At 37.0% G+C, this 14132-nt stretch overlaps 1 protein-coding gene across 1 annotated transcript in view; it reads left to right on the forward strand.

Moving 5' to 3' along the window:
- MRPS27 (mitochondrial ribosomal protein S27) overlaps positions 1 to 14132 on the forward strand; it is an 82464-nt gene that overhangs the window by 11056 nt on the left and 57276 nt on the right. Inside the window, exons 3-4 of the mRNA XM_079793241.1 lie at positions 6213 to 6283; positions 8363 to 8421. Coding sequence (XP_079649367.1) covers positions 6213 to 6283; positions 8363 to 8421 — 130 coding nt within the window. The remainder of the gene's footprint in view (positions 1 to 6212; positions 6284 to 8362; positions 8422 to 14132) is intronic.

The following is a 14132-nucleotide window of genomic DNA, read 5'->3' on the forward strand; positions in this document are numbered from 1 at the left end:
GTAGGCTTGCCTCCTGCATGATCCGCATGAGGATCTAGCCTACAATCCAGGCATGTGCCCTGACTGGGAATCGAACCGTGACTTCCTGATTCATAGGTAGACGCTAAACCACTGAGCCACACCAACCATCTGCAGTTGACATTTTTATGGAAAGGGCCTTAATTCTCCAACTAGGGTCTATAGAACCTTAGGAGTTCTTGGACTTTCCAACTCAAGTCAGATGATTTCAGTTTTAGACTGTTTCTGTACTGGGCTTTCTTTTGGTTAAAATAAACACTGAATTAAAGCATGGCCTCTAAATTCCTCTATTAACTTTGCAGATCTGTTGAGAAGGTACAGGGTGAAAGTTATTAGCTTTAGTCAGTTAGCAGCTTTTGAATTACAGACTAGGATCCACGGTGAATTGGATATAAGGGAAAACCATTTTCGGGAACTGGATATAGTTCAGGTAGAACAGGCATGATGGGGAAGCTCTCTAAGTTCTATGAGATGAAGTTTGCTTGGGTCACCCTGCTAGAAACAAGGGCCTGGGTAAAGTGAATTGGATTCCTGAGCCCTACTAACTTAAATATTTTTATTTCTGATTTTCCAGTTTATACTAGTAAGTAATCATAAAGTAAGGGACGCCTTTTTTATGTTTTTTTTTTTAATGAATTAATTTATTTTAGGAACTCCCTTTCCAAATCCAAAGTGAATTATACCACTGACACATTTGCATTCAGTTCAAAACTGAGCACTGTGGTCATCTCTTACTGACATTTCTTCCATTAGCTGAGCTCTAGTTTTGCTGGGTCATTTCAGCTGTGGAGACCTTTGGCTAAATGCAGTAATTTTTCAAATCCTGCTCTTGAAGCCTGATGGAGATTTTGTGAAGCCTGCTTTCTTAACTTTGTCAGTCCCATATTTGCATCTCTGTGACATCTATTCATTTACCAAGTTCTGTATTTACCATCTGCTGGCTGGGCTGTTCCAGAGGTGGCCTGATTTCTGTGCATCCTCCTCTTTCAGTCTCATTTTCACACATACACACACACACACACCAAACGTTATTGTCTAATATTAAAGTTTTATCCTTTAAAACACACGTAAGACATTACTATTTTGCATAGTCAATTTTCCCTCAGATTGAAGCAGTTTTATTTACTTGCCATTCTAGCATCTCATGTCTTTTTTAAAGGATCATTTTCTATCTTCTAAAAAAAAATACAAATTCTAAAAAGTTCCTTTTGTAAATGTTTGTTGCTAATGAATTATCACAGTTTCTGTTTGTCTAAAAACATCTTATTTTTCTCTTAATTTTAAAAGATAAGGTTACTAGATTTGTGCATCTCTGTTGAGAGTATTTACACCTAGCATATTATTCTGCCTTCTGTTGTTCCTACTAAGAAAATACACATTGGTGTAGTTGTTTTTCCTTTGTAAGTAACTTATCTTTTTCTTCTGGCTACTTTTAAAATCCCCTTATTCTTCAGTTTCACTATAACATATTATGATGTGGGTGGAATTTTACTTAATTGATTTGAGATTTTATATGTTTCTTGGATCTGAAAACTTATGTCTTTTATCAGTTCTAAAATTTATTTAGCTATTATCTGATCATGTATCACTTTTCCCCATTCTCTTTATTTAACTTCTTTTAGAAATTCAATTAAATGCAGTTTAGGCCTTATTTCCTATTTCTATTTTATACTTTTCATCTTTACCTGTCTTTGTGCATTCTGTATAATTTCTTTTAGATCTTTCAGTTCACTAATTCTCACCTCACCTATGTCTAACCTGCTCTAATTTACTCATCAAGTTTCAGGGGTTTTTTTACACCTTCGTTGAGGTATTCTTTACACAAATAAACTGCACATATTTAGAGTGTACAATTTGTTAAGTTTTGACATATGTACACGTGTATATGTCGATGAACTCATCACCACAATCTAAATAATGAGCATTGTGTTCCCTTACCCACCACCACCTATCACCTTTGCAGTCCTTCTTTCCTGCCTCTTCTGCCCACCTTCCTAAATTCCCGGGTAACCACTGATATGCTTTCTGTCATTACAGATTAGTTTGCATTTTCTAGAATTTTATGCAGTAAAACCAACTCTTTAGACCATTCTAAACAAAGTTCTCAGGTTGGTATATCTTGTGTAACATAAGAGTGCGAATTTGGGCCTCAGAGGTGTGAGGGCGGACTGTAGTTTAGCATCCTCAGGGACAGCATCCCTGCTGTTTATCTTTGCATGGTGCATTATTTTCTAATTAATTCACCTTTTCACTACAAGTGTAGCCCTAGCTGGTCCTGGCTTTACCTGCGGCTCTCTGAACCAGTTTATCTTCTTATAAAGGCCTTGGTTATGTCCTCTGTCCCCCATAAGCCGTTAAAACCAAAGCTCTGTGTCACTGGGGACCTGCAGATCCTCTCAGGTGACTGCTGCCATCAGTGCTCCCTTAAACACTCAAGGTTTGTGCTCCCATCTTGCCTGTGGCCTCTGACAATTACATCTACCTTCTTGAAAGCTCAGTCACATATATTTTAGTAACAGCTTTATTGAGATGTATTCACATACTATAAAGAAAAACGCTTTAACATGTACAGTATTGTGCAACCAAGCTCAGTCATGTTTGAAAATTTTTCGAAATATTTTGTTTTTATAGTAGGAGGAATATTTTAAATCCACCTTATTCCAGAAACAAAATTCAGTTTAATATATTCTTCAAGCTTAGGAGGAGCAATCAAGACTTATTATGTGTCTCCCCCCCGCCCCCCCCCCCCCCCCCCCCCCCGCCCATGGTAGTTTTCAAATATAACCCACTTCAGTCCCAAGAAGCTGCATCACAATCTGGTGGGGCTTTGTTTAAAAATTTGGATTCCTCTGATGTCACCTCAAACCTACAGAATTAGAATTACCCTCTAGGTGTGAGGTTAAGAATCTGAAGTTTTAAAGCCCCTCAGATGATTCAAATCCTCAACTGGTTTTATGAACCAGTACACCCCTCTATTTGGAGCAGTGTAGGGTCCTCAATGTGTATGTACTCAGATCATCAAGGGTATTGTTTTCTTCAAACAAGAAGGCTATTTTTATACTAGTTTACATGTCATTTTCTGAGCATACTTCCACATTATCTGTACAGTTTTGTTAAATTAAGTATTTTTCAGATCCATTTTCCATATAATATTTGTTATAAATTTCCTGAGAAGCTGAGTGACAGGCAAGAAAGCATCTTCTTTAGCACATCCCTTTGAACAAAATCTGAGCATCTGCGGGCCCCTCGGTGACACATAAAGTGTGATTTTGGGCCATGGAAGCCCATAGTCCAGAAGCCTGTGGTGCTGGCCCTCTGCAGGCCGCAGCGGCCCAGCTTTCCTGGCCATCCCTGCTCGGTGCAGTTTTCTGCCTCATTCATCACGCCAGCACTACCATAGGAGGTGATTGGTCACATTTTATATTTAGCAGCAAACCTCTCTCTGACTTGCAGTATGCAAATGTTATTCATCAGCTGCTGGGGCTGCAGCTGTTGCCCATTTGGAGGCCCCAGCCCTGATTTCACTTGGCTGAAGATGTCTGGTTGTGAAGGGTTAGAATAGAATCTTGAGTTACCACACTACAGAAGCCAACCTAATCCAGTGTTCAGTTCTACATTGTGCACTCTGTGAAACCCACGAGGAAATGGAGGCCATTTTAATTAGGCCAGTAGACCCTGATCCTGCTTTTTTAAAGTTAAAGTTTAAATTTGAGGTAATTTGTTTTAATGCCTGTCATCTCAACACAAGGACGTCTCTTATGAAGGGATTATAAAGATTTGGTATCATGGGAGTGTTGTTTAATATCATTCTGTGAACAGGTAGATTCAACAATATTAGTTTGCCTTAGTATGAAGAGGTTTTAGGGGTATCCTTATGTGTGTGTGTAGGGGGGTGTCTTTACCATTCTTTAATCACCTGGTGTTGCTCCTTTCAAGACAGTCTTGAGAAAAGCTAATTACTTTGATATCATATTAGGTTTAGGGGATTTGCAAAGTTGCTTTCCCCAGAAGCTCCTGAATCATTGAGATCATTACCTCCAGGAAAGAACAGAGGAAAAATTGGTTAAATGCACTGCATTAGGTCTTCAACAAATACTTGTCAGTTGTTTACCTCTGTCTCCTTATTACTTGATACTGATTTCTTCCACTAGGGAGCAAAAAAAATAAAAATAAAAATAACAAAAATACCCTTGGAAATCCAGTTACTTCTTTTTTTCTGCTTTCCTCTCTGCTTCCCATTCTTTTCCCCCTCCTTCCCTCTCTCACTCCCTTTCTTTTACTCATTTCTTTAGGTATTTATTGAGTGCCTTTTATGGAAATGTTCTACAGACTGAGAATTTGTCATGAGTTAAAGCCTTGCCTTCATGGATTTTACTTATAAGTGTAAAAAAGAGGAAAAATAAATAGATAAAAACACAGACCAGCTATGTAGTCATTTGCAAGTCAGGAAATAATTTGGATTTTAGTCTAAGTGTGATAGGATGCTGTTGGTTGAGAGAAGAGAATGACAGGATGTAATTTATCTTTTAAAAGGCTGTGTAGAGATTAAATTGTAAGTGTGGGGGTTAAGGTGAGTAGTCAAGAGGTGAGAGATATTGGTGGCTTAGCAGTGGTAGTGGTAAGAAATATATATTTATATTTCAAAAATCTAGAGCCTATAAGATTTGCTGACAGCTGGTTAAAACAGTGAAGTCAAGAATGACACCTAGATTTTTGGCCTGAGAAAGCCAGTGAATGTAGTGGTCATTTACTGAGATGGGAAAGACTTGGGGGAAAGCAGGTTTGGAGTGGAAAGCTGCAGAATATAGAAGACATGTAATGTTTAGACACCTATTAGACACTCAAATGGAGATGTCACCTTGGAAATACAAGTGTGGAGTTACAGGCAGGAATCAGGTAAACATACAAGTGTGGAGTCAGTAATCTGTAGATGATGATTAAGGCTGTGTGTGATGAAGAGAATAGTCTACTGTTTAGACATTTAGGAGTCAAGAAGAGGCAGAGATCCTGCAAAGGAACCCAAGAGAGAGAGAGAGAAAAGAGTATTTTCATGAAGGTCAACTATATTAAATGCTCATGAGCAGTCAGGTAAGAAGATGAGAATGAAGAATTAACCACTGGGTTTAACTCTGTGGAGGTTGTCATTGGTGTTAGTGGAATGATGGAAACCAAAATCTGATTTGAGAGAGATCAAGAGACATTGGAATTAAGGAAGTAGTCACAGTTGTACCAGGTATGAATCTTTTCAGTTGTCTTGCTGCTGAGGGGAGCAGAACAAACAAGTAGCAGGAAGGAGAGATGAGGGAGATGTGTGGATATTTTTGTTTGTTTGTTTGTTTGTTGTTTGTTTAATAAAGTTTCCCCTTCGTAAAAAAAGGGGGAGGGGCAGAGTAAATGGGCACAGATGCTGATAGCCTGGTGACTTGATGGTGGGAGGATGAGGTTCTCTTTTGGTTGCTTCTGATTTATACTCAGAAAAATAAGACCCATTATTATAAGTATGAGAAGACATGAAATAATGAATTTGAAGATATATGTTGCCTAGGATTTCAGATATTTTTAGACTCTGAAATAACAGTGTAATCTCAGGAATACCAAGTAGCCATGTGGATGTTCTACTTAAAGAAACTGGAATAGGAGTAATTCAGGCTGGAAATCATTAGGTATAGCCAGGGTACCTTCTCTGATTTGTTCAGGGAATGTATAAAAGTTATTTGATAAATTCCAATTTAAAAAAATTTAATAGCTAATATATTTACCTGGTTCAGAATGCAAAAGGAATAAATGTGAACAGTGACGAGTCTTCTTCCCTTGGCCCCTTACTATCTAATTCCTTTCCCTGGAGTCTGTCAATTATAACACTTTCTTGTGCCTCCTTTCAGAGCAACTTTATTGATGCATTTTAAAAAAAACTAAATATATGCCATCATTTTTTTATTTATTTTTTTATTTATATATGCCATCATTTTTAAAATAACCCTACTGCAATTACATAAATCATTTTTTAACATTTCTAATATTTTTTATCCTCTTTAATTTACACAAAAATAATTTCTAAAAATAGCAAGAAAGTGCATCTGTTTTAATCCTGGTTTTATAACGATGGCAACCATGTGGCAGGAGTTGTATCAGTTAGGTTTTCCACAAGAAATATGTATATTTAACAAGTTCTTTTTTCTTCTTTGCCTCCACAGCTGATCTGGCATCTTTAATGGATAAAACATACGAGAAAAAGTTGCCCGTTAGTTCTTTAACAATATCACGGGTAAGAAAACTTAAATATATATATATATATATTTAAAGACAAAGGCGGAAGAAATCAAGAAAGGCTTTTTATATGGATGAGGCTGTGTAAATAAAAGAATATCTTTTATAGGAAATATTTTTATATGGATGAGGCTGTGTAAATAAAGAATATCTTTTATAGGAAATATTTTTCCAGAGTATGGTATGTTTTTGTGGTTACTAATAGATATTTTATGGTGAAGTAGCAAATTTTTTGACTGAAATAAAAGCTAATAAATGTATCAGACTCTGATGTCAGTGATCATTGTTATGTATCTGATTTATTTTTCCAGGATATGGTATTCTGTTGTATAATATCATGATTTTTTTTAGTTTGATATACCCATCAGAGGAATAGTATTTACTTGTTAGTGTTGGAAGTATTTTTGGTAGCTGAGAAAGTCTGTAAAAGAATGTATATTAATGTCCATGTTAAACTGCTGCAGAGCCGTGGAGGAGAAAATAATATTAGGCTAGGAACCAGGAATAGTAATTGATAGTAACCATTACTGAACACCTTCTATGCCATCTATTGTACTAGTTTCTTAACATACATTATCTTATATATTAATTCTTACAGGGGCCATAAGAGAGAAGCATTATTATCTCCATTTTACATCCAAGACTCAAGTTGATAAATTTCTCAAGTTCACACAGGTCATAAGTGGAAAAATTGGGCTTCAAACCCAGTTCTCTGTGACATCAAAGTTCTTTTCCTTCAAATAATAACTGATTTTGTCTTTATCAGGAATTAACTTTGTGACATTGGGCAATTGGGCCCCTCTCATTTTCCTCATTTCCAATCTGAGGACAATAGTATTTTCCTCGCAGGGCTGATGTGATGCTAAAATGAGCTTTTATTTGTGAAAGCTCTTTGTAGAAATTAATAGCACCATAAAAGTCAAGGTTACTGTTAAATCTAGAAGAGGAAAAGGAAAGGAACTATCATTATTTTTAGTCTGGGTTCTTTCTTTTTGTCTCTTGATATTCTCCTTTTAGTAGGGGAAGAGTTTAACTAGGTCATAACAAGTTTTATAGACTCATAATGTTCAGATTGAAGGGTAACAGAGAGGTCATTGGTTCATGAAGGATAAAATCTCTGTTGCCATAATACCTGATATTTGTTTAGGGAGCACTGCAGAATTTAAAAAACTTTCACATACATTTTCTTATTGGATCTGCAGACCCTTGGAGGCAGGTGCCTTTATTCTATTTATGCAGATGGAGCACCTGAGTTCCAGAGGGGCTGTGCCATCTGTTTATGCCATACAGCAAGCAATCAGGATAGCTAACTCTCAACTGCAGGTCCTGTGTTTGCACCAGTTTATCCACCCCTTAATGAGATTTCTAAATCAAATGCATAAGTCAGAGGCATTTTGAGAAACTCTCCCCCTTTTTATTCTCCTCTCCCTCATTCTGAGGTTTTAATTATATTCACAACATGTGTTATCTTCTACTCCATCTCTTTTGCCTCTGAGTCTCTACTTTAGGGTAGAATCTATCCTTGGAATAGCTCTTTCTGTTTCCTTATTTAGTTTAGAATTAAGGAGCGTACTCATAGATTTTTATGGTTCAAAAGAAGACTTTGTTGGTTGGCTGTTTCATAGCAGAACTTAAGTCAGAATAAGAAAAATGGTTCCAAGATTGAGTTCTCTAAATTTAGATTTTTATCTCTTGAGCATATCTTTTTAGCCATTAGAGTCTTTAACCTTTCAGATATGCGTTCCCATGTATTTGGAGCTCAGAACATAGAAAATCTTAGAGTTTGAAGATAAAGGGAAATATCAATGACTAGTTATAAATTAGTATAGTATAGTATAGTATAAAGAGGAGTGTTCTCTTGTTCTGAATAAGGTTCATGTTTGATTTCCAGTTTTTCTGATCAAGGTAGTTCTATACAAAGAAAAAGAAAAAAGAGAAGACATGGTGTATTTTTTTTATTGCATTAGCACAGAGGGGTTTCAATAAAATGAGTATTTTGTCTCTTTTAAGGTCGGTGTGTGAATTAAGCCCAATATATGGCATAATTTGTGTTCATGTTTCTATTTTTGTCTTTTAGTTTGTGGACAACATTTCATCTCGAGAAGAGATAGATCATGCAGAGTATTACCTTTACAAGTAAGTTTTCCATTTTATTGGGCTATATACTTTTCTATTTCACATCTCTTTTTGACACAAAAGGTGGTATGTATTATATATACTGTTCAACACCTTGCCGTTTACATTTCTGTTTTGGAGATCTTTTCCTATCAGTAGATAGAGAGCTTTTTCATTTTTTATATCTATATGATATTCTATACTATGATTATATCATTTAAACCACTTCCCTATTGATGGATCTTTAGATTGAACACCTTCTCTCTTTTTATATTATATATGATGTGACAAAAATAACTTTATACATATGTAATTTTGCACATAATCCTCATAAGTATTTACATTTGTAATTTCAATAGCTGTTTCCAAATTGTTTCCTTGGGAGGTTTTATCAGTTTACATTCTCACCAGCAGTGTATGAGAGAGGCCTGTTTTTACAACTTGGCCACTAGGAGTATTTTACATTTTGGGATTTTTTTTCTTAATCTGAGAGATGAAAAATTATATATTTATCTCTTCTCTTTATTTATTCACAGTGAAATATACTCTATATTCACTATTTGGCCTCTACTATTAATTAATACTATATTTTAAAAAAATTTTCTACGTCACCACAGTTAACTTCATTCTTCCTCTCAGCTGTAAGCAACTGTACTATGAACTGTGTACAGATACACTAACGCATGTGTACAAAGAAGCTTGTTCAGTGAAGCACCATCTATAGCAGCAAAAGACCGGAATGACCTAAAGCTCATTAAATAATTGGCCAAATAAATTATGACTTATAATGTTCCACCTATCAAATATCTGTCAGAATGGTACCTCACAACTAACTTTTTATAATGTTTTCTTGTTGTGGTTTTAAAAATCTGATTTAGGTTTTGGTCCAATTGCTGAGTTTCAAAAATAGCCTCAGATTGAAATTTAAAGTGTTTCCAGTAAGCATTACATTAGAATTCCCACTTGATCTTACTTTGTTTTGATCAAGAAGTTTCCGTTATTTTTATCTGGGTGCATTTTTAAAAGCTTTCATGAACATGTATTCAATTTTCTTTTACTTGATTTTAAAAATAGTAGTGTGGCTTTTTCTTTTTTCTTTCTGAATTGGGTGAATTCTACCACCTTTTTTGGTGTTTTCAGTTTAAATATAAATCTCATAGAGGTTAGATTCTACACTATAAAAAACCTTTATTTTAAATCTACGATTGCCTTTAACAATGTCCTAAGTTTAAATTTTAGGTCCTCAAATCATAATTGCAAGTGCCTTCCTACCCATCATTAAGATAAACATAAATGGCCCGGCTGGCATGGCTCAGTGATTGAGAGTCAACCTATGAACCAGGAGGTCACAGTTGGATTCCTGGTCAGGGCACATGCCTGGGTTGTGGGCTCTATCCCCAGTAGGGGATGTGCAGGAGGCAGCTGATCAATGATTCTCTCTCATCATTGATGTTTCTGTCTCTCTCCCCCTCTCCCTTCCTCTTTAAAATCAATAAAAATATATTAAAAAAGAAAAAAGATAAATATAAATGAATGCTGTGAGGACAGCAAGTTCTGTCTTCCTTTAGTGGTTCTTGGCCTGTGGGGCTCCTTTGATAGTTATTTTTGCCTATGGTGAAAGGTGTATTTGGCTGGCATCTGCCCAGTTCTCATCCTTTTGCTTTGCTTATGACAAAATGTAAAAAATAGTTTCAACTTCTAAATAGAAACAATTAGAAATCCACCCCATAGAACACAGTGCCATAGTCTTAAAAGAAATATGTCTCAAATTTTCTTATGTCCCAAAGCATATCTGTAACATATAACTGATTTCAATGATTCAACATTCAACTAGTATTTACTGAGCACTTAGTGGGTTCCCAGCCTCTGTCCAAAGCGCTGGACATGCAGGGATGAATAAATGTGACCCTGCTCTTGTCCTTATACATTAAAGTTTAACTGATAAATTTGTCCTACCTTTAAGATCTTCCATGATTAAATCTTCACATGATCCCCAGTTTTGTGTGGCCTGGAGTCTTACTAAAAGTTTCATAAAATCTCTATTTCCTCTTTTCATATAGGTCATACAGAAGACTTTTGTCTATCTTAAATCTGACCCACTGTTTAATTTGTCATCCTTTCCTTTGCTTAATTAAAACAATGTTCTAACTATGACATCACTTTTTCATTTCTGTTCTTTCCCTTCCATTACTAAGAAAATTCCCTCTCTTAGCTTATTTTTTTAAGAAAGAAACATTTTTATGATTTCTTAAGATGACTGTTATACATATATGAGACTAAATATAAATCCCTAAAGTTGTATCCAAATGTAGATAAAGTTACAGTTATGAACTCTTGGGATTTATCTCAATTGATTGAATTAGGAGTATTAATCCCAAAGACACCAAGGGCCTGAAGTATTTCTACCTGTTGGGTCTTCAGCATGCAATGGTTGTGATGCCAACATCCATCCCTACATGGGATGACTTTATACACCTCAGAGTCAACTTAAAATCACAGGTCTAGGGTGAGGAAATACAGAAGCACTTTCCTAATCCTACAACTAACAGCTTTTTGCTGATCTGCCTTGAGGATCTCTCATTCCCTAGGCAGTACCATCTTGAAGGGAAGGCCCACAGCAGGACTTTTGGCTGCTACCTCTATCATTACTCTTTCCCCGCCTCAGCTTGTAGAGACAGGCACTGCATGCAGGGTGTAGCTGCTACATCATCTCATCTTCCAGTGATCAAGTATCCACAAGGGTTATGTGAAGAGCATTAGAGCCAAAGAGGTTTGGAAACCTCGAGTGATCCATGGAGAGCTGCTTGAGCCTCTGCCATTGTGTATCAGGTGCACAGGTAAGCAGCTCCAAGTTTCAACAATTCAGGATACTGCTGGCAGATGCCAGCTTGTTCTCCTGTCACCCCAGGACAGACGTTCAGCCTTTGAATCTCCTGAAGTACACAGGTTTCAAAGTTCAGGGGCTTGAACATGTGAGAGTCCCAGGGATCTTCTAAGGAGAGTTAGAAAGGTCACTCACTAGACAGCAGGAGGGAGAATAAATATCTAATCACCCCTGTTTTGGCTGTGCTGTTCTCTGGGGGACCCACAAATCTATGATAAACTTCTGTCCTGCCACTTACAAATAAAGCATGGAAACAGACACCAAAAAAAGGGAAATGATCCTTTAAACAAAAGAATAATATGAACTAAAGATTATTAAGGCAGTTAATACCAGAAACTATACAGGTTGACGATTTTAAAAAATCACCTGATAATACTCTTCACAATCTAAAGGGGAAATAAACCAAGAGTAAAGATGGTTAAAAACAGTAAAAAGGCTAAATTAAAGTAAAATAAGCAAAATGTAAAAGCTACAGAAAAAACCAAGGCATGCTAAGAACTGTAACAAAATAAAGAAAACATGATTAAAATAAGAGAATAAAAAAGTAATAAATAAATAAAACAAGATAAGAAGACCTGATCCAGGAACATTATAAAATATGTATAGATGTGACTAAGAGGGTGGGAAATAAACAAGGCATGTTTCTGCATAGATAAATAATAAAAAGTAAGGAAACCGAGGCAAGGGATTTGGAGACCAGATTTTAGAGCATTATGGTCTGAGCAGAAGAAAATCAAAATGAAGGAATAAGAGGAAATCCCATATATTTCTCTTTTTTTTTTAAAAAAAATATTTTATTGATTTTAGCGAGGAAGAGAGAGATAGAAACATCAATGATGAGAGAGAATCATTGATCGGCTGCCTCCTGCACGCCCCCTACTGGGGATCGAGCCCGCAACCGAGGCATGTGCCCTTGGCCAGAATCAAACCTGGGACCCTTCAGTCTGCAGGCCCACGCTCTATCCATGGAGCCAAACCAACCAGGGCTCCCATATGTTTCTTATTGTTTGTTTTCTAAGAACCATGATCTTAGCTTTTTCTCCACAAAAATCCCCTTTTGGGATCTGTCAGCTTGAAGTCAATATTATTTTATAGTGAGGTTATTTAGAGTTTTCCTTCATCATTTGTGGAGAGCATCACTTTCCTGGGCCACCTAGTCAGTAGTTCAGAGCTTAGCACCCACAAAGTCCATGTGTACTGCCCGCATGCAGACAGGTGAGCCCTAAGGCAGGCTCTGTGTCTCCCTTTTCCGGAGATAAAACTGCATGTCATCAGTAAAATGTAGCATCAATAAAAGCCATTATGTTCATGGTAATAACAAGCTTTAACAAATCCTATAAGAGTATTTGATTATTGCATTAAGAGAATGCAAACTCAAGCCATAAAAATTCCTTCTTTTCTGTGGTATCCTTCTCTTCACCGAGAATGCTTGCAAATTACATTTTTAAAGGCTTATTTAGACTTTCAAATCATTTTGGGACTATGGCAGTTTAGAGATGCATGAAATTAAATGTGTTCCTCTTACTATCAGAGCATCAATAATCTGGACCCATAATTTCATCTGCAACATAATGGCCATTTCTGAAGGATCAGTGATAGGAATCTCTAACATATATAACATTCTATTTTAAGAATGTAACTTTTTTTTAAAGTAAACTTTTGATTTTTAGCTGAATTAATTGTCATGCAATAAGAAAAGATGGTTGCCGAGCTCCATGAGAAGGTCTGTTTTTCTCAGAATACAGCTCTGTGTTGTCATGGAGAGTGGCATGCCACCCATTAATGAGAGGAAGTCAAGGTTGCGTTGCAGGATGTGTTGTTGCCAATACATTCATCTACACTATACTCGGGCCTCAGGCATCTTTCATCAGTTGCTTAACTGACCTGGCAGATATGAGGCATCCCTGGTTGGGGACGGATGGCAGGTCAGGAACAGCTGGGGTGAGGCAGATGGCAGCCTGCATGTCTCCAGGTCCTGGTTGGCAGCCAGCCTAAAAAGGAAGGACCAAAATAGCTTCATTTTTCAATAAGCAAAAATAGTCTGATGCTTCCTTAGAAGGCGCGTGTACCACCCCGGGCCTATGTTATAAGAACCCACGTCTGACTAGAAAGATAGGAGGAAGGGATTTGTTAGGACGGAACAACATTCATGAGTTTAAGCAGTAGTAATTTTCCTTTGAGGACATAGAGATTGTTTGTGTGTTATAGCAATAAGAGGAAATTAAATTTTTTTTCTATTAGCATATTGCCAGGGCTCATTATGTTTGAACATTATTAAGAAAAGCATAAGAGCCTGGGGGAGGTAAATGACTCTTAGAGCATTTTTTAGAAACTTTAATATTGCCAAGTGCTTTATTTAGTGCTTAGTTGCTAATCCTTACCTTGGGCCTAGGAGAGGTTCTTATTGTTAATGTGCATTAGAGAATAGCTGAATGTTGGGTATTGTCCACGCCTTGTCAAAGACTCCTTGGAGCTTTGTGATGCGAGTTAGGATGGGAACCCTCGGCCTCTAAGCCTTTAGACTTTGTACTTCTCTCCCCACGGGTCTCATTTCATCCTGGAGCCTGGCCATGGAGGGCATGGAGGGGAGTAGGGGTAACCTTCAAGGGTATTCTCCTGGCTTTAGTTGTCACATTCCACCTACCTTTCCCAGAGTGACCTCACGCCTTAGATAGTTACTCTCTTTTATTCCTCCACTGTGATGAATGAGTCCCCTGAAGGTTCTTCTAGGAGTCCATAGCAGTCCATGCTGCTAGAAACATCTGTGTACAAGTAGGGACATATGTTTTTATTGGGGTGTAGGGTAAATCTCTAGGAGTGGAATGGCTAGAGTGGTTGTACTACTTTA

The sequence above is a fragment of the Cnephaeus nilssonii genome (genome assembly GCF_951640355.1).
Source record: "Cnephaeus nilssonii genome assembly, chromosome: 2".
NCBI lineage: Eukaryota > Metazoa > Chordata > Mammalia > Chiroptera > Vespertilionidae > Cnephaeus > Cnephaeus nilssonii.